This window comes from Budorcas taxicolor, chromosome 25, assembly GCF_023091745.1.
Source record: "Budorcas taxicolor isolate Tak-1 chromosome 25, Takin1.1, whole genome shotgun sequence".
NCBI lineage: Eukaryota > Metazoa > Chordata > Mammalia > Artiodactyla > Bovidae > Budorcas > Budorcas taxicolor.
This window is the reverse complement of record NC_068934.1, coordinates 19,538,261-19,562,456: the sequence shown is the minus strand read 5'-3', so window position 1 is coordinate 19,562,456 and position 24,196 is coordinate 19,538,261. Positions and strand designations below refer to the sequence as shown.

The window sequence follows — 24,196 nt, the reverse complement described above, 5'->3', positions numbered from 1 at the left end:
TTTCTATTTCTTCTTGGTTCAGTCTTGAGAGATCATATCTTGCTAAGAATCTGTCCATTTCTTTCAGGTTGTCCTATTTATTGGCACGCAGTTGCCTGTGTTAGTCTCTTATGATCCTTTGTATTTCTTTGGTGTTAGTTGTAACTTCTACTTTTTGATTTCTAATTTTATTGATTGTGCCCCGTCCCCTTTTGCTTGATGAATCTGGGTAAAGGTTTATCAATTTTTATCTTTTAAAAAGAAAAACAGCTTTTATTTTTCATTGATTGCTCCTATCGTTTTCTTCATGTCTTTATCATTTATTTCTGCTCTGGTCTTACAATTTCTTTCCTTCTGCCAACTCTGGGTTTTCTTTGTTCCTCTTTCTCTACTTGCTTTAGATGTAATGTTAATTTATTTATCCGTTTTCTTGTTTCCTGAGGTAAGTTTGTATTGCTATGCACTTGCCTCTTAGAACTGCCTTTGCCATGTCACATAGGTTTTGGATCATTGTATTTTCATTTTCATTTGTCTCTAGGTATCTTTTTACTTCTTTCACTTCTTCAGTGATCTATTGGTTGTTTAGTAACATATTGTTTAGCCTCCACATGTTTTTGGTTTTTTACATTTTTTCCCTTGTAGTTGATTTCTAGTATCATAGTATTGTGATCAGAAAAGATACTTGATATAACTTCAATATTCTTAAATTTACCAAGACTCACTTTGTGGCCCAGCATATGGTCAATCCTGGAGAATGTTCCATGTGCACTTAAGGACAATGTGTATTGTGTTACATTGGGATGGAATGATCTATAGATATTAGTTAATATCTGGTCTAATGTATAATTTAAGGCTTGTGTTTCCTTATCAATTTTTCTGTCAGGAAGCTCAGCCCATTGGTGTAAGTGAAATGTTAAAGTCCCCTACTATTATTGTGTTCGTGTCAATTTCTCACTTTATGGTTGTTATTGTTTGCCTTACGTATTAAAGTGCTTATATTTGGGTGCATATATATTTAAAATTGTTATACCTTCTTCTTGGGCTGTTCCTTTGATTGTTATGTAGTGTCCTTCTTTGTCCCTTATAACAGTCTCTATTTTATAAAGTCTATTTTGTTTGATATGAGTATTGCTACTCCAATTTTCTTTTGATTTTCATTTACATGGAATATCTTTTTCATCCCTTCACTTTCAGTTTATATATATCCCTGGGTCTGAAGTGGGTTTCATATAAACATCATACATATCCATTCAGCCAGTGTGTGTCTTTTGATAGGAGTACTTAATCCATTTACATTTAAGGTGATTATGGATATGTATTTTCCTATTACAATTTTCTTAATAGTTTCAGGTTTGTTTTTACAGTCTTTTTACTTCTTCTTTTTTTCTCCTGTGATTTAATGACTAATTTTAGTGTTGTGTTTGGATTCTTTTTCTCTTTTGTGTGTGTGTATGTACTGTAGATTTTTGGCTTGTGGTAACCATGGGATTTTGACATAGCAGTCTATATATAAACAAGATTGTTTTAAGGTCTTTTAATTTCACACACATTTCCAATATCCTCCATTTGTGCTCTCCTCACAATTGATGGTTTTTATGTCATATTTTGGTGCACAGATGATTTTGTATCTATACTGTATGTTTGCCTTTACTGGTGAGTCTCTCAATTCGTAATTTCTTCTGTCTCTATTTGTGGCTTTTTCATTTCTGCTTTAAGAAGTTCCTTTAGTACTTGTCGCAATGCTGGTCTGCTGGTGCTGAATTCTCTTAGCTTTTGCTTTTCTATAAAGCTTTTGATTTCTCCAATGAATCTGGATGACAGCCCCACAGGGTAGAGTGTTCTATGCTTTCCTTTAAGAGTTTTAAAGTATATGGTCTTACATCTTTAATCCATTCTGAGTTTGTTTTTGTGGTAGATTGTTTATAAAAATGGCCACATTATTTAATTCAAAATGCAGGCCTATATGAAATGTGACTGCACTGTCACTTTCCATTAAGGGGTAAAGTCTGTTTTTCCCCCTGACCCACCTTGAATCTGAACTTAACCATGTGATTTTCTTTGCCCAATGGTACATTTACAAACATCACACTGGGAGATCCTTAAGAAAGCATGTGCACTGGTGCTTGACCTCTCTTGCTGCTGGAAATCCAGTGCCACCAGGTGAACATGCACAAGCTGGCCTCTTTGAGGATGAGTGACCAAATGAAGAAACCACAGTCATCCCAGGTAAGAACCTAAACATGCGGATGAGGACATCCTAGACCACCTAGTCCAGTCAAACTGTCTCAGGCTGGAGAAACAACTCAGCCATCATATGGAATGTGACAGACAAATATTTGTTACTTTTAAGCCACTAAATATTAGGTATGCTTTTTAAACATAATAAAATGGTAATAGACTATATATAATTTATTTCATGATGTCCTGTTCTAACTTTTTCAACAAACAGACCATTAAGCAGACCCATGTGTATTGGATAAAACTGCTTCTATTGTACTAGTTTTATCTCCAATTTACAAATAAACAATCTGAGGCCCAGCAGGTTAGATAACATTTCCGAGAGTTAACACAATAAGTAGTAGAGCCAAGATCTGAATCTGCATATTCTGACCCAGAGTATGGGCTCCTTAGGAAAGCCTTTGAGATGCTGGTCCCACCTCCTTGACCAAAGTTACCTTCAGTCCTTTAAATGTCCTTCTTTTAGAAATAAGTTATTTACTTACATCCTTTTACACTCTTTGATTTTGAAACACATGAATTTATTATAAATTTAAATATTATCAATCCAAGTATTGAAGTAAAAAGTTTTATTTAATATATCTGAAGGGACAGTTTTGAGCCATTACTGATTTAGGGGATAGGATTATGTAGGGTGCACTGCTTTCTAATTTACATTTTTGTAATAACTGAATTTTATATAATGAACAAGTTTTCACTGCCATTTTAAAATCAAAAACATTAGAAAAGTATATAGTACATACAAGAAGAGGGATAATATGGGGAAAGACAAGTGAAGAGGCTTCACTTGTGCCAAGGGACCTGCCATCCTAGGTTTCCTTGAGGGTCATCTGTAGAAACCTCCCCAAGCCACCAAATAAGAAGGGGTAGGCAATTTTATACTGCTACCAGAGGGCTTCAATGAAATACCAGCCCTACAAGACTGCCCTTTTCCCTAACTACCTTGCACCTGCTCCTGACCCTGAACAAGTCAGAAAAATAAGGGGGCCAGTAAGGCTGGAAGTATGGAGAAGGCAACCAAAAATATTCAGTCTTTTCATTTAGGTTTCTCTGCGTAAAGCTTTAATTTTCAAGGCAATTTAGAGTTTGAGTTATTATTCTGAACTACACATTTTGATCCTGAATTGAGGCTTTCTGGTGACTAAACAGTATGTTGAAAGATTATATAAGAATGACTAGAAAAACTATGGGATCTGAGAGAAATCTCATTCAGGGTAAGGAAAAGCCTAGCTCACAGAGCAGTTTAGAAAGTCAGAAAAGAGAAATTAAGCTGTTTTCTGTTGTTGCCTATTGTGTCTGATGCAGTCATCCTATCTACACACTGATAAGAAAAATGGGCTCTGTAGCAGTTAATTCGTTAGCTGGGGTTCCCTTCATAGATAACAAGTGATGGGATTCAGCTGGAAGTGTAACTCAGGTGTTTGTGTCCCCATGCCTCTGATCATAAGCAGAAGCAGGACAGAAGGGGAAATCAAGCTAGGTGAGGGGCACTCACACTCCTTCTCAAAAGCATTTTGGTCAGGACCCGCAGTTCTCACTTTGGAATTCAAGTTCACTTGAATTCCCACACCTCATGCCACTGTCACTGTTGCTCTGCCTACAGGTGGGGATGCAGTATCAACACACTGGAGTCAGACATTGTGAATCCTGCATCATGTGAAGCTTCAAACTTCAGATTCCCATGTGTTACTCCTAGTGGCTAGCTCAGAGGGTTGAATTACAGTATCCAAGAAAGGCACATTGTGGGGATTCAATAAACAGCCAATTATTTATATCAACAGCAATTTCTCCCTGAGAATAACAGAAGGATCTGGGTGAGAGAAGGAAAACTGCCATATCTCCAATGTCACATATTGTTTCTGCTCTTAAGTAGCTACTCTGGGGACTGCACAGTGGGCAATGCAGGGGTAAGGTGGGGGACAGAGACTCCTACTGTATCCGTCTAGGAAGAATAATCTGAACAACCAGCTCACCATGAAGTAGTAAGGGTGATTCATCCCATTCAGGACTTCAATGTTGTCTGTGGTCACGGACTGAATGCTGTGGCACCAGACCAATGAGAAGAGCCAAGGTTCATTGACAATGTATAAGTTGATGCTGATGTTAGCTGCTTTATATTCTCTGGGAAGAAAAGGAACCCACAGGAGATTTAGATTTAATCTTATTTTTATCATCTAAAAGGTAAACAGCCACAATATTTGTGAAAGACTGTAGCTTAAATCACCAGAATTAGTTGGGCATGGGATGACTTATGACATGACACGTAGAATGAGCTCATGTTACAGTGAGACACAGAACTGCATTTACTACCTTTCCTCCTCAACCAACAGTAGTATGCATGTCCTAAGGGGAAAAGAAAGACAGGAAGAAAAGAGGAAGGAAGGAAGGAAGGAATTGGGGTACAGAGTGGAGCAAAGATGGAGGAAAAAATGGGAGGAAGGAAAGCCCTACTAGAATTAGCCAATTTCCATGGTATAAATATTCCTACGTATGAGTGCATGCACTGTCACTTCAGTTGTGTCCGACTCTTTGTGACCCTATGGACTGGAGCCCACCAGGCTCCTCTGTCCATGGGATTCTCCAGGCAAGAATAATGGAGTTTCCATGCCCTCCTCCAGGGGATCTTCCCAACCTAGGGACTGAACCCGCACCTCTTATGTCTCCTTTACTGGTAGGCTGGATTTTTACCACTGGTACCAGCTGGGAAGCCTTAGCCCAATTTCAACCACCACTGTTAAAACAGGTTTGCAAACCTCTTTGGCTCCAATAAGCTGGTATGAGTGAGCTCCACATACTACTGTGAAGCAAATATATTTACTTCCTTCGGAGAACTTACCACTCTCTACTCTACCTGCTTTCCTATCAGTCTTCTTTACTTGAGTGTAAGCATATTAAAGCAGAGATTCTGCATTTCCATATGTTCAGTACCTGCTTCATAAAGAGTTAACTGAAGGAATAAATAAATGAATACCTATCTGGTAAATATTTACATTTCAAATTTTTAAAAGAATTTTCAAAACAACTGAGTAGGAGAAATGGAACCCAAATTTCCCTGTGCACTAAATGTCAGTAGATATGCACACACTATCTATAGATATGGAAAGAAAACAAGTAGAAGAACATCTAGTAACTCTAATCAAGTTGTCATCTTCAGAGAAAACTTCTCACAAAATGTACCATATAAATCCCTTCAAAAATTTTTGTTTTAATCCTGAGATGGCACAGTATATTGGAAACAGCTCTGTAGAAGCCTGGGTGTGAGTGCAGTTTTGTCATACACTAGCTTGGCAGGTTCTTAGGCTCAGTGTATAAATTGTAAGATAAAAAAATCATACTACTACATTTGCAGGAGTGCTTGCAATTAGTTACCTAGTATGTTGGAATTATCTCTAAGACAATTCTACATATAACCTAAAAGATTCTTTTTAATAGAAATAAGGAAATAGTAACTTGGCCATCTAAGGTCCATCTAGTCAAGGCTATGGTTTTTCCAGTAGTCATGTATGGATCTGAGAGTTGGACTGTGAAGAAGGATGAGCGCTGAAGAATTGATGCTTTTGAACTGTGGTGTTGGAGAAGACTCTTGAGAGTCCCTTGGACTGCAAGGAGATCCGACCAGTCTATTCTGAAGGAGATCAGCCCTGGGATTTCTTTGGAAGGAATGATGCTAAAGCTGAAACTCCAGTACTTTGGCCACCTCATGCGAAGAGTTGACTCATTGGAAAAGACTTTGATGCTGGGAGGGATTGGGGGCAGGAGAAGAAGGGGACGATAGAGGATGAGACGTCTGGATGGCAGCACTGACGCGATGGACGCGAGTCTGAGTGAACTCCAGGTGTTGGTGATGGACAGGGAGGCCTGGTGTGCTGCGATTCATGGGGTCGCAAAGAGTTGGACACGACTGAGCAACTGAACTGAACTGAACTGAATAAAAACCTACTTTTCAAAACTTTTTGAAACCAATACACAAAACCATCCCATTTCTATATAGAAACTGAAATAATACCATAAACAATTACTCCAAAGAAAAGTAAATACTTAGGTACTAACTTAACAAAACCTGTAAGCCACAAACTACAAAGAACTGATGAAAGTCATCAGACGATTTAAAAAGTGAAGAGACATATGTGTTTATGAATCAGAAGACTCAACAGTGTAAAGATGTCAGTTCTCACAGTGATCCGCAAGCTTAATGCAATTCCTATGAAAATACCAGAAAAGATTTTTGGACAATTAGCCCAGCTGATTCTGAAATGTATATAGTAAGGCACAGCCCAAAATTAACTAAAATGATACTAAAAAAGAATAAAGTGAGAAAGAATCACTCTACCCAATAAAGTTGGCTTAAACCTCAACCTTCAGAAAACAAAGATCATGGCTTCTGGTCCCATCACTTCATGGAAAATAGATGGGGAAACAATGAAAACAGTGTCCGACTTTATTTTGGGGGGGCTCCAAAATCACTGCAGATGGTGACTACAGCCATGAAATTAAAAAACACTTACTACTTGGAAGGAAAGTTATGACCAACTTAGATAGCATATTCAAAAGCAGAGACATTACTTTGCCAACAAAGTTCTGTCTAGTCAAGGCTATGGTTTTTCCTGTGGTCATGTATGGATCTGAGAGTTGGACTGTGAAGAAAGCTGAGTGCCAAAGAATTGATGCTTTTGAACTGTGGTGTTGGAGAAGACTCTTGAGAGTCCCTTGGACTCCAAGGAGATGCAACAAGTCCATCCTAAAGGAGATCAGCCCTGAGATTTCTTTGGAGGGAATGATGCTAAAGCTGAAACTCCAGTACTTTGGCCACCTCATGTGAACAGTTGACTCATTGGGAAAGACTCTGATGCTGGGAGGGATTGGAGGCAGGAGGAGAAGGGGACGATAGAGGATGAGATGGCTGGATGGCATCACGGACTCGATGGACGTGAGTCTGAGTGAACTCCGGGAGTTGGTGATGGACAAGGAAGCCTGGCGTGCTGCGATTCATGGGGTCACAAAGAGTCAGGCACAACTGAGTGACTGAAATGAACTGAACTGAACTGATATAGCTACAGTAATCAAAATACTGTGGTCTTAGAAAAGAAACAGAGATTAGTGGAACATAATTTAAAATCGCAATGAGTTGGACACAACTGAGCAACTGAACAACAATTTAAAAGCCATAAACAGACCCACACAAACACGTCAAAATGATAATTGTTAAAGGTGCAAAATTAAATCAATGAAATAAGAAGTTTTTTTTCAACAAATGGTACTAGAGCAATTGTATAGGCAATGGCAAAAAAGAAACAGAAAACTTTGACCCACATCACAAAATTCATATAAAAATTGACTATAGATGGACGACAGAGTTAAGTATATGATGTAAAACCATAAAACTTTTGGGAAAAAAAAAAAAACAGAAATCTTTGAGATCTAAAGGTTAGACAAAGAGCTCTTAGACTTGACATTAAAAGCATGACTCTTAAAAGAGAAAATAATCAAAATGTTAAAACTTTTGCTTTGTGGAAGACTCTTTTAAGGAGATGGTACACAGACTGGGACAAAATATTTGCAAATCAAATATCCAACAAAAAACTATACTCACACAAAGAACTCTCAATATTTAACAATAAAAAATCATGCAGTTCAGTTAAAAATGGTATGATAAGACATTTTACTGAAGAGGATAGACCATGGAAACTTAGCACATGAGAAGATGTTTAATACCATTACTTACCAGGGAATGAAAATTAAAACCACAATGAGATATCACTACACACATAACAGAATGACTACATTTAAAAATAAATCACAATGCCCTAAACTAGCAAGGATGGAGAACCTCTGGATCATCATACATTGCTGGTGGGAACATAAAATGGTATAGGCCCTCTGAAAATGTTTGGCAGTTCCTCATAAACTATATAAAACTTATAAAGTTCCTTATAAAACTTGCCAAACTATCATACCCCAGGAATTGCATTCTTGGGCATTTATCCCACAGAGGTAACAACTTATATTCACAGCAGGCAATTCTGGGAAGATGGCAGAAAAAGAAGCACCAGGAACCTGCCCCCATCTAAACAATAATTACACTGGCAAAATCTACCAAATGTAACTGCTTTGGCTCTATGGGGTTTATTGAAGTCTTGCAACTTCCAGGGAAATTTTATAAGTTATAGTTAACTTTGGTCAATTTCAGTAATTAGCACAGTATCAATTATCCACTCTGCATTCTCAGCCCTATCACAGGCAGCTGTGCCCATGTTCCTGGAGCAGCTTGCACACAGCCTATGGAAGCCAAGATGGGCCAAAAGGTCACTATCCTCCAATTATTGGAGATCTGTGCTCTGATGAAACATTTGAATCTAGCTGTATCTAGGGTACACCAAGACGAACTCAAAGAGATCCACCCTATGACATATTATAATCAAACTTTCAAAAGCCAAAGGCAAAGAAAAGACTCTTGAAAGCATCTTGTTACATACAAGGATCCTCAATAACATCCTGAGCAGATTTTTCATCAGAAATTTTGGAAGACAGAAGGTAGTGGATCCACATAGTCTAAGTGTTAAAAGAAAAACCAGTCAACCAAGACACTTATATCCAGCAAAGCCTGTCTTTTAAAAATAAGGGGTGTTATAGGAAAAAACAAATCTGACTCCATATTAGATCTGTTTATTCTAATATGCAAGTTAAATTGCATACTCTATTGCTCTGGTGACAAGACAAGAATGCTGCCTATGGCCTGATATATATGGCACAGTTCATTCTCAAGGCTATGACTTATTAAAGGATATCACTTTTCCATTTACGTGGAGATTGTGTAACACAGAATAGCACTTATCTTTGGAGGTCTTCAGGAAAATTGTGATGTGACCTACATGGACAGGTACAACAACAAAGGATACCAAGAAGTTCCAACAACCAACCACATCTTCTCTCCTTTTAGAACATAAAAAGCCCAAATTCTAGCTTGGATAAGATGGTGCTTTGGGACACTCATTCACCGTATTCTCAGTCTACTAGCTTTCCAAATAAAATTGCTACTCCTTGACAGAGCATCTGTCATGTAGCAAGCAGTATGAGCTTGGATTTAGGTAACAAATTTTGGTGAATTTAGAGAGGATCCCTGTTGCTCATGGCCAGCTATCCCCAGCTTAGAAATTATTGGATAAGGCCCTAGCAACTGGTGGGACCACTTATGCTGAAGATCTTCCCTACAAAATTCCCCCAAATTGGCCCCACCTATCCCAGCACTTGGCAGTTGGAATAAGCACTTGGTATCTGGAAGTCAACAGGTAAGTTATCGCTGTGTATAAACCAAAAATTTTCTCCTCTCTGTTTGGGGCTTTTCTTCTCAGGAATAAGTCAATTTTTTTAATTTGAGTAGGGTACCCTGTTGGAGAGAGGAAACAGTTGCTGATTTTTATCCAATTTTTGAACTGGTTTATCCGTTTCTTTGAATGAAAGCATCTGTGTGTGCCATATGTTTGTTTGTCTTATATTTCTGTCTTTAAAACCACTATTACTAAAGAAAGTCCTCTGGGGAGTGGTCTGATTACAGCTACAAACCCATGACTAAGAAAAAGAGAATATTCTATTGTAACAATGTGTGGTCACAGTACCTGTCTGGAACTCTAATGGGATTTATCTGGTTATCTTGAGACCCTGTGTACCATGTACTGCCACCTTTGCTGTGTTAATTGCATCATCTGTGGTCTCCTGTGTCATTGAAAGTGAAAGTCACTCAGTTATATCTGACTCTTTGCAACACCATGAACTGTAGCCCACCAGGCTCCTGTGTCCATGGAATTCTCCAGGCAAGAATGCTGGAGTGGGTTGCCTTTTATTTCTCCAGCCTGTGTCACTGGTATATGTAAAACCCCAAGACCAAACTTAAGGGTTTATTTAGAATTCTCTGTTTGTCTTTGAGCTTTTGTTTCACTTTGTTTTGGAACCATTTCTTCATTTACAGTCAAATCAGTCTGTGATATTTAAAACTTTTACTGATGTCAAATGGAAGAAAGGAACACACACACACACACAAAATAAAACTTGTCTGTGTCTGAGAGTGGGGCATTCCCAGGGAGAAGAGAAAATTCCCACTTTGTTCTTAAAACTGAAAGCCTCAGCCCAGAATTCAGCTGATAGATTTATTCCAAGGCAAAATGGTTAAGAGAAGATCAATTGCTATTTTTTATTTTATAGTAAAACACTCAAAAAGACTATACAACTCTGCAATTAGAGCTATTCCGTAAGGACTAGGGGGAAGAATGATGAAATGCCCTATGTGCAAATATTTGCGCTATTACATCAGGGAAAATTAAGGAAGAAAGGGAACTAGAGTGAGGATATGTTGTTTAATACCTTCACCCCTCTGCCTGAGCCATTTGTGCCAGCCACTCTAGCTGCTATGTGAATATATCTATGTCTTATTATTTCATAACTTTCCTATAAAGCTAGAGCCAGTTCCCAATGCTGGGGCTCAGGAAATGTTCGAACTGGCTCCCACACCTTATAGGGATCAATTAGAAAATCCTGTATTAGGTCCTGGAGCACAGAGACCTAGTCTGATATTGCCATCTTAGACCTGTTAGGACACCAAGTTTGGACCACTCCCTGCTCAAGCCAATTTCCCCTATGCCATTATCCTGTGAGGGCCTAAATGCAAACAGCCAGCAGGCTGGTTTTAATAAATTATTTTTAATCCAGTAAAAACAAAATAAAGACTCCTCTGAATTTTTTCAATGAATTTATCAAGCCCACGGCAGATCCTGGGGTCTCTAAAAGTGCTAGAAGTGTAAATATGAGAAAAATGCAGACATGAGATGATGCATTTGGAATGAACCCTTCTCAGTTGGTAGATGCTTCTTTTAAAGTATTCAACAACAGGAAACAATAACAGAAATTAGAAGATGCAAACAGAATGCCACTTTTCTGGCAGCAGCATTTGACTCCCAGAAGACAAGTAACCTGAATAGAGGTAAGCCACCCCTGAGGAAGGAACAATACACTTACTGTAAGGAGGAAGGACAGTGGAAAAAATTATTGCCCTGGGGTAAAACGCTAAAAACAGAACAAAGAAATATAGGAACCTTTCATATGACAGAAATAGATGATGATGAATGAAGAAGCTCAGATTCTCTCTTGGACTTGAGGCACCCAATTACAATTTCCCCACAGGAGCCCAAGGTAAAACTGACAGTGGGGAATGATCTGATTGACTTTCTGATAGACAAGGGTGCAACATACTTTATGGTAAACACCGGGGTGGCACAGAAAACATCTTGATCCATCTCAGTCACAAAAGTCTCTAAAGAAGTACAAAATCATTCCTTCTTACAAACTCCAGAATGCCACCTAAGGGACCTCGTCCTGAAACACAGCTTCTTATATATGCCAGAGTAACCAATCCTTTTGAGTTGAGATTTCCTTTGTGTATGAAATCCTCAAATAACTTTTTTGCCAGAACAGCTTGAGATCAGAATCCTACCAGAACATGCTTTAAGACTGTATTCTTAAAGACTATATTCTTTAAGCCTATATATTCATGAAATGCCCCCTCCAAAAAAGAGACAGAGCTCTTTAGCCCCACCCCCAAGGAAATAATGATCTGAACTACATGGACACCTCTGCAAGAACAGAGGATTCATACACCAAGAAGTTTGCACCAACCAACCACAACCCCTCCACTTGCAGTATAAACGAAGACTAAGTTCTAAGTTGGTGAGATGTTTCTGTGACATACTAGACATCTTCTCAGTCTGCCAGTTTTCTGAACAAAGTTGTTAATACTTGCCCCAACAAACCGTCTCATTTACTGGCTTGTTGTGGAGCAAGAAGTATGAGCTTGGACCCAATAAGAGGTGGAAATTAAGACATTCTCAAACGAAAGCTGAGGGAATTCATGGCCACTAGACTGACCCTGTAAGAAAAATTCAAGGGAGTCCTCCAAGGTAAAATAAAGTCATGAGATAGTAAAGGATTTCAGTAAAAGTAAATATGTGGGAAAATTTAAAATCTAGCATTGGTTTTGCCATGCCAATACAATATTGTAAAGTAATTAACCTCCAATTAAAATAAATAAATTTATATTTAAAAAAAATTTTTAAGTATAAAAAATATCTAGCATTACTGTAAAAATGGTCTGTAAACACAACGACTTAAATATGTCTTTATTTTCACATAATTTAAGACTGAAACACTTAAAGGGAAAAAAAACACAATCATTAATCTAAAAGCTAGTATTTTTGTAACTCTGGTTATCACTCCACACCTTGTTTTCAATATCATTTGAGAAACGACTACATTTAGAAGTATTGTTATTTTATATTTAGGGCACACAATGAAAAAAGATGAAGTTTTCTGACACCAACAAGCAAAAGGGGTAGGACCGGTCCTGTGAAGGAAAAGAGCTATTGCATATCATTGAATTTAAGCTGGTATAAATTCAATCACAGTGTCATGTTACATGGTAAGTGCAATTCCCATGGTAACCATAGGGAAATTAGGTATATAATATATTTTAAAAAACTGAGGGCTTCCCTGGTGGCTCAGAGGGTAAAGTGTCTGCCTATAATGCTGGAGACCCAGGTTTGATCCCTGGGTTGGGAAGTTCCCCTGGAGAAGAAAATGGCAACCCACTCCAGTACTCTTGCCTGGAAAATCCCATGGATGGAGGAACCTGGTAGGCTACAGTCCATGGGGTCGCAAAAAGTCAGACACGACTGAACAACTTCATTTTCTTATATAAAAAAGGAAATGAGAACAGGATTTAAATGTTCCACCACAAAAATAACTAAACACAAAAGAAAACGGTAAGGCAGGAAATAAAGGGTAAAATATTATAAAGTATATAGAAATAACAAATTAAAACAGATGACAGAAACAAAATAACAAATATTTACAGACATGATAGAAGTAACATGACAACAGCCCCCCTTATCAGTAATTACTTTAAATGGAAATGGATTAAACTCTCCAGTCAAACAGAGATTGGCAGAATGCATAAAACCACATTTCATGGTGTTTACAAGAGACTCAATTTTAGATCTGCTGTACAACAAAGTGAATCAACTATTGGCATACATATATTTCCTCTCTCTTAGACCTTCTTCTTACCCCACACACCCACCCATCTAGGTCATCACTGAGCATACACCTGAGCTCCCTGTTCTATGCAGCAGGTTCCCACTAGCTATTTTTTCCATGGTAGTACATATATGTCAATTCTAACCTTTCAGTTTATCCCACCCTCGCATTTCCACCTTTCCCCCCTTTAGTGTCCACATGTCTGTTCTCTATTCCTGCCTTGAAAACAGGTTCATCTCTGCCCTTTTTCTGGATTCCATATATATGCATTAATATGTGATATTTGTTTTTCTCCTTCTGACTCATTTCACTCTGTATGACAGACTCTAGGACCATCCACATTTCTACAAACAACCCAATTTTGTACCTTTTTATGGCTGAGTAATATTACATTGTATAGATTTACCATTTTTCTTTTTTTGTATTTTTTGAACATTAATAAAAGTTTCAATACAGCAAGAAAACATAATAATTATAAATATTTATGTACATAATACAGACAAGCAAAATTTATATAGCAAACACTGACAGAACTGAAACTATATTATAATAGTTGGAGATTTTAATACCCCACTTTTATTAGCAGACAGAACAACCAGACAGAAGATAAATAGGGAAACAGAGGACTCAATCAATACAAGAAACTAACTGTACATATGCAGACATATGCAAAATGCTCCACCCAACAATAGGATGCACAAACTTCTCAAGTACACATGGGACATTTTCAGGACAGACTAGATATTTGGCCACAAAATCTCAATAGACTTAAAAAGATAGGTAACAGGACAAAGTTAGAATTCAATAACAAAACAAAAATGAAAATTTACATATTTGTGGAACTTAATACACTTTCAAGCAACCAGTGGATCAAAAAAAAGTAACCACTAGGCAAACTATAAAATATTTGGATATGTGATGAAAAGAAAAACAAAATCCATGGGATGTAGCAAAAGTAATGCATGGGAGGAAATGTATATCTAAATGAGAACATTAAAAAAAAAAAAGATCTCAAATCAACAACCTACCTTTAAAACTTAAGAAAATGGAAAAAGCAAAAGGAAGAAAATAATAAAGGTCAAAACAGAAATAAACAAAATGAAGAACAGAAAACCAACAGAGAAAAATCAATGAAACCTAAGGTAATTCTCCGAATATATCAACAAAATTGATAAGCTTTTAACATGATATACAAACATGAAAAAGAGAAAAGACTCAAATTACTGAAGTCAGAAATTAAAGTGGGAAAATTACCACCAATTTAACAGAAATATGAGGATTATAAGAGGGTACTATAAGGAATCATATCTCAACAAACTAGATAGACTCAATGAAATGGACAAAATTCCTAGAAACATAAAACCTACCAAGACTGAATCAGAAAAGAAAGCAGTAATGAATAAGAAAACGCAAATAGACCTACAATGGGTAAAGAAATTGAATCATTAACCAAAACTCTCCAAAGAAAATTCCTGGACCCAATGACTACACTGGTGAATATCACCAAACATTCCAAGAATAACAAATACCAAACCATTAGGATGGCTACATCAAAAAAACCAGAAATCAATTCTGGTTTCCTCCATGCGTATACCTAGCAGTGGGATTGCTGGGTCATAAGGCAGTTCTATTTGTAGTTTTTTAAGGAATCTCCACACTGTTCTCCATAGTGACCGTACTACTTTGCATTCCCACCAACAGTGTAAGAGGGTTCCCTTTTCTCCACACCCTCTCCAGCATTTATTGCTTGTGGACTTTTGGATCGCAGGCATTCTGACTGGTGTGAAATGGTACCTCATTGTGGTCTTGATTTGCATTTCTCTGATAATGAGTGATGTTGAGCATCTTTTCATGTGTTTGTTAGCCATCCGTATGTCTTCTTTGGAGAAATGTCTATTTAGTCCTTTGGCCCATTTTTTGATTGGGTCATATATTTTTCTGGAATTGAGCTGCATAAGTTGCTTGTATATTTTTGAGATTAGTTGTTTGTCAGTTGCTTCATTTGCATACCCCAATGTTCATCGTAGCACTGTTTATAATAGCCAGGACATGGAAGCAACCTAGATGTCCATCAGCAGATGAATGGATAAGAAAGTTGTGGTACATATACACTATGGAGTATTATTCAACCATTAAAAAGAATACATTTGAATCAGTTCTAATGAGGTGGATGAAATTGGAGCTGATTATTCAGAGTGAAGTAAGCCAGAAAGAAAAACACCAATACAGTATACTAACACATACATATGGAATTTAGAAAGACGGTAGTGATAACCCTATATGTGAGACAGCAAAAGAGACACAGATGTAAAACAGACTTTTGGACTCTGTGGGAGAGGGAGAGGGTGGGATGATTTGGGAGAATGACATTGAAACATGTATACTATCATGTAAAAAAAAAAAAATCGCTAGTCTAGGTTCAATACAGGATACAGGATGCTTGGGGCTGGTGCACTGGGATGACCCAGAGAGATGATATGGGGAGGGTAGTGGGAGGGGGGTTCAGGGTTGGGAACTCATGTACACCTGTGGTGGATTCATGTCAATGTATGGCAAAACCAATACAGTATTGTAAAGTAAAAAATAAATAAAATTTAAATTAAAAAAAAAAACAGAAATCAATAAGGATGTGTTAACATGGAAAACTTGGAACATTTGTGTCCTGTTTTTACAGTCACTGTGGAAAACAGTATGGTGTTTATTCAAAAAATTAAAAAAAGAATGCATACAATCCAGCAATTCTACTTTCTGGTAAATACCCAAAAGAATTGAAAGCAGGGTCTTGAAGGGCTATTCATACCCATGTTCCAAGCTGCCTCATTCACAAGAGCTAAGATGTTCAAGCAACCCAAATTCCATCAGCTAATGAATGGATAAGAAAACTGTGGTACATACATACAATAGACTATTATTCAGCCTTAAAAAGAAATGAAATTCTGTAACGAATAAATTCAACATGGATGGACCTTGAGAACTTCATCCTAAGTGAAATAAGTTAGTCTTAGACAAATATGTGATTCTACTTACATGAATCAAAATCACAAACAGAAACACTCTGATGAGGGATTGATGAAGGTTCATTGTTTAATGAGAATTTGAGTTTACAAGATGAAAAGTGTTAGGTAGGTAGATGATGGTGATTGTTGTATAACACAGTGAATGTACATTAAAACCACAGTATTTTATATTAAAAATCATTGCAAAAGTAAGTTTTATATATATTTTAACACAATGAAGACACTTTTTAAAGAATGGGGAATCTGAGTGCGTTATAGACTCTTAGTTAAAAAATCACGTTCTCATGAAAACCTATACTCAAATGTTCATAACATTTATTTATAATAAATACAAACAATCAGATATCTTTCAGTTGATGAATAATTTTACAAATATTAGTACATTCATACAATGGAACACTATCCATCAATGAAACTGAAAAAACTGTAGATGCATGCAACAATATGGATAAATGTCAAAGGGAATTATACTGAGTGGAAAAAAGGCCAATCACAACAGGTTGCATACTCTGTGATTCTTCTATATAACTTTCTTAAAATGACAGGATTATAGAAGTGCAGAAGAGATTAGTCATTGAGAGAGGTTAGGGTTTGAGGTGAGTAGATGCAGATGGAAGGAAGGGGAGTGTAGTTATCAAAGGGCAACAAAAGTAATACTTCTGGTGATTCCAGTCGAGGTTCGAAGCATGAGACAGAGTGCTCAGCGCTGGTGCACTGGGATGACCCTGAGGGATGGGATGGGGAGGGAGATGGGAGGGGGGGGTTCAGGATAGGGAACACATGTTCACCCATGGCTGATTCATGTCAATGTATGGCAAAAACCACTACAATATTGTAAAGTAATTAGCCTCCAATTAAAATAAATAAATTAAAACACACACACACATTTGTAAAAAAAAAAAAAAAGAAAAGAAAAGAAAAACTGGAGCTGGAAATAAAGAGCTTTGAATCCAAGGCTAAGGAGATTGAACTCTTTCCTATAAGCAGTGGGGGAATCCTCAGGGTGTTGGAGTGAAACACGGACATTTACATGTTTAGAAGCAATTTCCTGTAGCACTGTGGCTAATAAGGAGGCCAGGCTAGTGGTATCTTAAGAATCTTTCTTCACCTCTCCAAAATATTGGAAATGATCATTCATGGGGTATGTTTACTGAGCCTATGCAAAACTGAAGGTATTCCTAGCAACTTTTCCCTACATTACCTCCACATCTTTAAAATTCAGTAAGTCTGTATTATCTTAGGTCTTGAGATGTTAATGACTTCGAATAATTGTCAACACTTGCAATTATAATAACAGATACTTTATCATTTCTCATAATGAGCAATGCTAATTAAAACTGATTGTGCTAAGAAAAAAAAAGTAATACTTCTGGTGATTAAACCAGTCTATCTTGGTTGTGCTGTTAAGATCCACAAACATATATATGATAAAACTGCACAGAACTATATATACAAAACATACATAAAATGAATGTAAGTAAAACTTGGGAAATTTGAGTAAGATAGGTGGGTTTTATCAATAAAAATAGCTTGGTTTCGATATCATACCATTACAAGTTTTACCAACAGAGTAACACATCATCACATCATCATTTTGTATTATTTCCTACATGTTAACATGCAATCATTTCAAAATAAAAAGTTTAAAAAATACTATAGACTATTTTTTAAAATACAATACAAATATACTCTGGGTTTGGTTTTTCTAGCAGTCACGTATGGATGTGAGAATTGGACCATACAGAAGGCTGGAGCACCAAAGAATTGACACTTTCAAACTGGTAGTGTTGGAGAAGACCATTGAGGGTCCCTTGGACTGCAAAGAGATCAAACCAGTCAGTCCTAAAGGAAATCAACCTTGACTATTCATTGGAAGGATTGATGCTGAAGCTGATACTCCAGCACTTTGGCCACCTGATAAGAAAAGCTGATTCATTATAAAAGACCCTGATGCTGGGAAAGATTGAAGGCAGGAGGAGAAGGGGACAACATAGAACAAGATGGTTGGATGGCATCACCAACTCAATGAACATGAGTTTGAGCAAGCACCAGGAAATGGTGAAGGACAGGGAAGCCTGGCATGTTGCAGCCCATGGGGTCACAAATAGTCGGACATGACTGCGTGACTAAGCAACAACAACTTTGGGTTTTATATCAAAAGTATTATAACTTCACACCAGTCAGAATGTCTGCGATCCAAAAGTCTGCAAGCAATAAATGCTGGAGAGGGTGTGGAGAAAAGGGAACCCTCTTGCACTGTTGGTGGGAATGCAAACTAGTACAGCCACTATGGAGAACAGTGTGGAGATTCCTTTAAAAATTGCAAATAGAACTGCCTTATGACCCAGCAATCCCACTGCTGGGCATACACACCGAGGAAACCAGAACTGAAAGAGACACATGTACCCCAATGTTCATCGCAGCACTGTTTATAATAGCCAGGACATGGAAACAACCTAGATGTCCATCAGCAGATGAATGGATAAGAAAGCTGTGGTACATATACACTATGGAGTATTACTCAGCTGTTAAAAAGAATACATTTGAATCAGTTCTGATGAGATGGATGAAACTGGAGCCGATTATACAGAGTGAAGTAAGCCAGAAAGAAAAACACCAATACAGTATACTAACACATATATATGGAATTTAGAAAGATGGCAATGATGACCCTGTATGCAAGACAGCAAAGGAGACACAGATGTGTAGAGCGGACTTTTGGACTCTGTGGGAGAGGGAGAGGGTGGGATGATTTGGGAGAATGGCATTGAAACATGTATACTATCATGTAGGAAACGAATCGCCAGTCTATATCTGATGCAGGATACAGCACGCTTGGGGCTGGTGCACGGGGATGACCCAGGGAGATGTTATGGGGAGGGAGGTGGGAGGGGGGGTTCATGTTTGGGAACGCATATACACCTGTGGTGGATTTATGTCAATGTATGGCAAAACCAATACAGTATTGTAAAGTAAAATAAAGTAAAAATAAAAATTAAAAAACATAAAATTAAAATTAAAATAAAAAATAGGAAAAAAAATGCTGAATTAGGAGAAATGAAGAGACCACATGACAGTACAAGTGAGTGAAGCACAGAAGTGAAAGATAGTTGGTAAAAAATGTAAGCAAAAGACAATAAAGGTTTATTTATGAGAGTGAAAAAAAAAGTATTATAACAAGAAGAGCACAAAGGGCAGAAGGTAGTAAATACAACTGTGTTGTCTTAAGGCTTTAATATTTTGTATTTTATATTATAGAATAATATTAATTTACAGATTATAATAGTAATTATAATCCCTAGAGCAACCACTAAAAAATAATTCAAAAATGTAAAAGCCTGTAGAAGAGACAGAAAAGAACACTAAAGAATTAGAAATTAACTAAAAAATTAAAACATAGGAAAGAACAACCAAAACAACTCACCAAGATTAGAGAGGATACATAGGAAAAAATGGTCCTAATTATAATGTAAACCCAAGTATATCAGGTAAACTAAATATTAATGGACCAACAATTCTCATTAAAAAATAGACATTATCCTCATAAATATAAAAGCAAGAACCAATATTCTGTTTATTAAAGATGCACTTTAAACATAAATATGCAAAGCAGTTGAAAGACAAAGGACAAAAAAAAAAACAACACACAAACACTAACTATAAGAAAATGTAGCAATATTAATAAAAGCAATCTTTAGACACAAATTATAACCAGAGACCATGGATATTTCATAATGAAAAGGTGAATTCACCAAGAAGATCTAACAATTCTAAATTTAAATGTATTTTTTTTAAGTGTTTAAAATATAAGAAGCCAAACAACCACCGTAATAACAATAACAATAAACAGAGCTAAAGTGAGAAATAACACAAATCAGCAACCAGAGTGGGAGATATCAATACCTCTGTCTCCATAATTGACAGATGAGGCATTTGGAGACCTTAATTTCTCTGGTGTGGCAGACTGCTCACAGAAGTAAGAAGGCAGGTGACAATGGTCTAATCTTGTCGATATGAAAGCTACTTCTATTCTAAATAGAATAATATTTACTGTGAAGAGAAGCCTCATGCATAGAATATTTTTTAAAAAGAATTTCCTAGTTGAATGTTTATTATATATTTTGTAAGTAATTATAGAATGTGGATTTATGAGGCATGGTTCCCTGGAGAAGGTCACAGAAACTACATTTCTCTTTGGGAATATTAAATGCAAATGTTCTGTAATGTAAATGCTCCCCTCTACGTGAAACAGCTCTGCAAAAACTCACTTGGAGCTCTTATCTATTACTGTAGGCCATAGAGTATGAATCCAGTAAAAGAAAAAGCCTGCAAAGCTGAAATCAATGACTGACCTTTCCTTGCTTTCTCTAAACCTCTTGATTGACTGCTGTACCTTTGAAATTAATAATAAAGCTTCAGAGTAGGTAAGTTCTATGCTGTGTGGGAGTTTGATAGGCAACAAACAAAGCATTAGAAAAAGAAGGGGAAAATACTGTATAAATGTTTTAAAAGACTGTCAACCGAACTAAACTGACCAATATTTACAGAATACCACATCCAAGAAATGAAGAGAGCTCATCATTTTTAGGTGGACATGGGAAATTTATCAAGACAAATGATTTAGTAGGCAAGGAGACCAGTTTAAATACATTTAAAGTATTGAAGTCATAGAGACTTGTTCTTTGGTCACAATGAATTTGGAGAAGGAAATGGCAACCTACTCCAGTATTCCTGCCTGGAAAATCCCATGGACAGAGGAACCTGGCGGGCTATAGTCCATGGGACACAAAGAGTCGGACACAACTGCATGACTAACACACACACACACACACACACACACACACACAATGAATTTAAGTCAAAAGCAAATAACACTAAGGATAGATGCAGTAATACATCTTTAAAAGGTTAGCAATTCATTTCTAAGTAATCTTTGGGTCAAGTGGGAAATAAAACACTTTTTAAATATTTTAAATTGGATGTTGTGGAATGTAAGTAATGCTGGTATGGTAATTTATAGCTTTAAACGTTTATGCTAGAAGAGAAAATTTAGAATCAAACGTGCCTAATTTTCTACCTAAAGAAACTAATAAAAGAAGAGCAAAGTAAACCTAAAGGAAATATAAAAAAGAAAATAAAGATAACAGCAGTCAATGAAATCGGAAAGAAAATTTGCAACAGAATATAGCTAATGAAGCTAAAATTTGGTTTTTTGAAATGGTTAGTACAATTCACAAACCTCTATAAATAAAAGTGTCTAACACTAATACTAAAATGTACTGGACCTAGAGGTGACAGCTGAACAACATTCTGAATATACTAAATTCTCCTGAATTGTTACTTTAAATTGGTTAATTTTGTGGGAATTTTCATCTCAAAATTAAAATTTTTTCTAACATTTAAAATCCCCACATCAGAAATAAATCAGAGGACATCTTTGTATGCATATAATTTTGGTTCAGTTCAGTTCAGTCGCTCAGTTGTGTCCGACTCTTTGTGACCCCATGAATAACAGCACGCCAGGCCTCCCTGTCCATCACCAACTCCTGGAGTTCACTCAGACTCATGTCCATTGAGTCAGTGATGCCATCCATCCTCTGTTGTTCCCTTCTCTTCCTGCCCCCAATCCCTCCCAGCATCAGAGTCTTTTCCAGTGAGTCAACTCTTCACATGAAGTGGCCAAAGTACTGGAGTTTCAGCTTTAGCATCATTTCTTCCAAAGAAATCCCAGGATTGATCTCCTTCAGAATGGACTGGTTGGATCTCCTTGCAGTCCAAGGGACTCTCAAGAGTCTTCTCCAACACCACAGTTCAAAAGCCTCAATTCTTCAGCGCTCATCCTTCTTCACAGTCCAACTCTCACATCCATACATGACCACAGGAAAAACCATAGCCTGGACTAGACAGACCTTAGTCAGTAAAGTAATGTCCCTGCTTTTGAATATGCTATCTAGGTTGGTCATAACTTTTCTTCCAAGGAGTAAGCGTCTTTTAATTTCATGGCTGCAGTCACCATCTGCAGTGATTTTCGAGGCCTAAAAATAAAGTCCAACACTGTTTCCACTGTTTCCCCATCTATCTGCCATGAAGTGATGGGACCAGATGCCATGATCTTCATTTTCTGAATGTTGAGCTTTAAGCCAACTTTTTCACTCTCCACTTTCACTTTCATCAAGAGGCTTTTTAGTTCCTGTTAAAACACTCTTGGGAACTCATGTACACCTGTGGCTGACTCATGTCAATGTATGGCAAAACCAATACAGTATTGTAAAGCAAAATAAAGTAAAAATAAAAATTTTAAAAATAAAAATAAAGCATTCTCAGTCAAAATGGCAAGGTCACAATGTCTTGCATTAGTGGTCTGATCAAAATGAACACAGAGACTGCATTGGAAATGTGATTGGAATAAATATTCTGATTTAAACTGTATACAACTAATAAGGTACAACTGCTAAATTTCTTAAAATTCAGTGTTTCTTGAGAAGTGCTTGGAATAAAGTCTGGCTCATGAATAATCACGATCTAGCCTGTAGTATAGTTATATTTAAAAAACCCTTATACTCCTCTACTAGACTATGTGGATTTCCTTACAAAAAGAATCATATCTTGCTTGTGTTGACTTTTCACTAAAACTAGTTGGTCTATGTACATATTACTATTTGGGAAATATTTGCTGAGCTAAATTAAACTGCTTTTCTTTTTTGATGTTCAAAAACAAGATTGATTACAGACAATTTTTCAAAAAAGTAACTTCCAAAGTGTCATATTAAACCATGTAAAGTTTAGATAGTGAAATAAGTCACTGAATCATCAGAAATAGCACTATTCAGTTTCAGTATTTCTACTGCTTATGGCTGCTGATTTCAAGTACCTAGCCTTGAGGTTGGCAAGCTTGCCCTACAGCAGCAACAAACAAGTTGCAGGTCTCAAAATCTTTCAATAGTGAGATACAGGTTAGTTCAAATGAGATGTGGCTTTTATTTTCAAACTAAGTGGGTTCTCAAATTGGACTAATACTCTATCATTTTGCTGGCTATGTAAGAAGTCACATATGGAAACCTGAGTTTTTTGGTGCCATTTTTGTGATATGTCTTTGTGCTGAGGGTACACCATTTTTGACTGCCTGACTGGCGTGCCACGTGGACAGCCCCTGCTTACCAGTTCCTAAGAGTGAAGATATGCCTGAGTGTTGGGACAGCATTTGCATCTCCTTAAATAATCACAAAATCCTGGGCTGAAGTTGAACATGCATCTGGACACATTCATCTAGACTATGGTTCTCACTGGGAGCAATAATCATTTTCTCAGATGACATGTGGAAATATCTAGGGCATTTGAGATTGTCACAATGATGCAGTAACATCACTGGATGCTAAATATCCTACAATGTGGAGGAAGAGTCCTGATCAACACAGAACTAAACACTCTCCGAAGTTAGTAGTGTCTCCTATTGGTCCAACCCACCTTCAACCACAACTAAACAAAAAGAGAAACTTCTCCAAGGACACGCTGCTTCTCAGAACCATTCATAGGAATAAACTAATTAGTCAAGACAGGAATAAGGGGTGAGATCCTTCAGAGAGAAACTCTAGAAAATACCCTATTTGATTATAAAAATTTTGTTATGGGGATAATGCTTTGCAGAAACTTGTCTAAGTCATCAGTGTGGTCATCACTTGTCTGATGGGTAAGCCAGGATTTGAAAATGAGTCTGTGGTCTACCAACCACTTTACACATAATAAAAGCTCAATAAATGGAAGCTATTATAATTAATTTCAACTACTAGTAATCTAAGTAATAATTATGAGAAAAAAATTTAACTAGAAACATTTCCTATATGAAAATAAGTAAAAGGAGACAGAAATACATATACATAAATAAT

The 24,196-nt window shown here is 36.9% G+C and overlaps 1 protein-coding gene across 1 annotated transcript in view; it reads right to left on the bottom strand.

The window, feature by feature from the left end:
* LOC128069095 (glycerophosphodiester phosphodiesterase domain-containing protein 4-like) overlaps nt 1-24,196 on the bottom strand; it is a 105,692-nt gene that overhangs the window by 17,462 nt on the left and 64,034 nt on the right. The window contains exon 13 of the mRNA XM_052662384.1: nt 4,191-4,338. Within this exon, the coding sequence (XP_052518344.1) occupies nt 4,191-4,338 (148 nt within the window). The remainder of the gene's footprint in view (nt 1-4,190; nt 4,339-24,196) is intronic.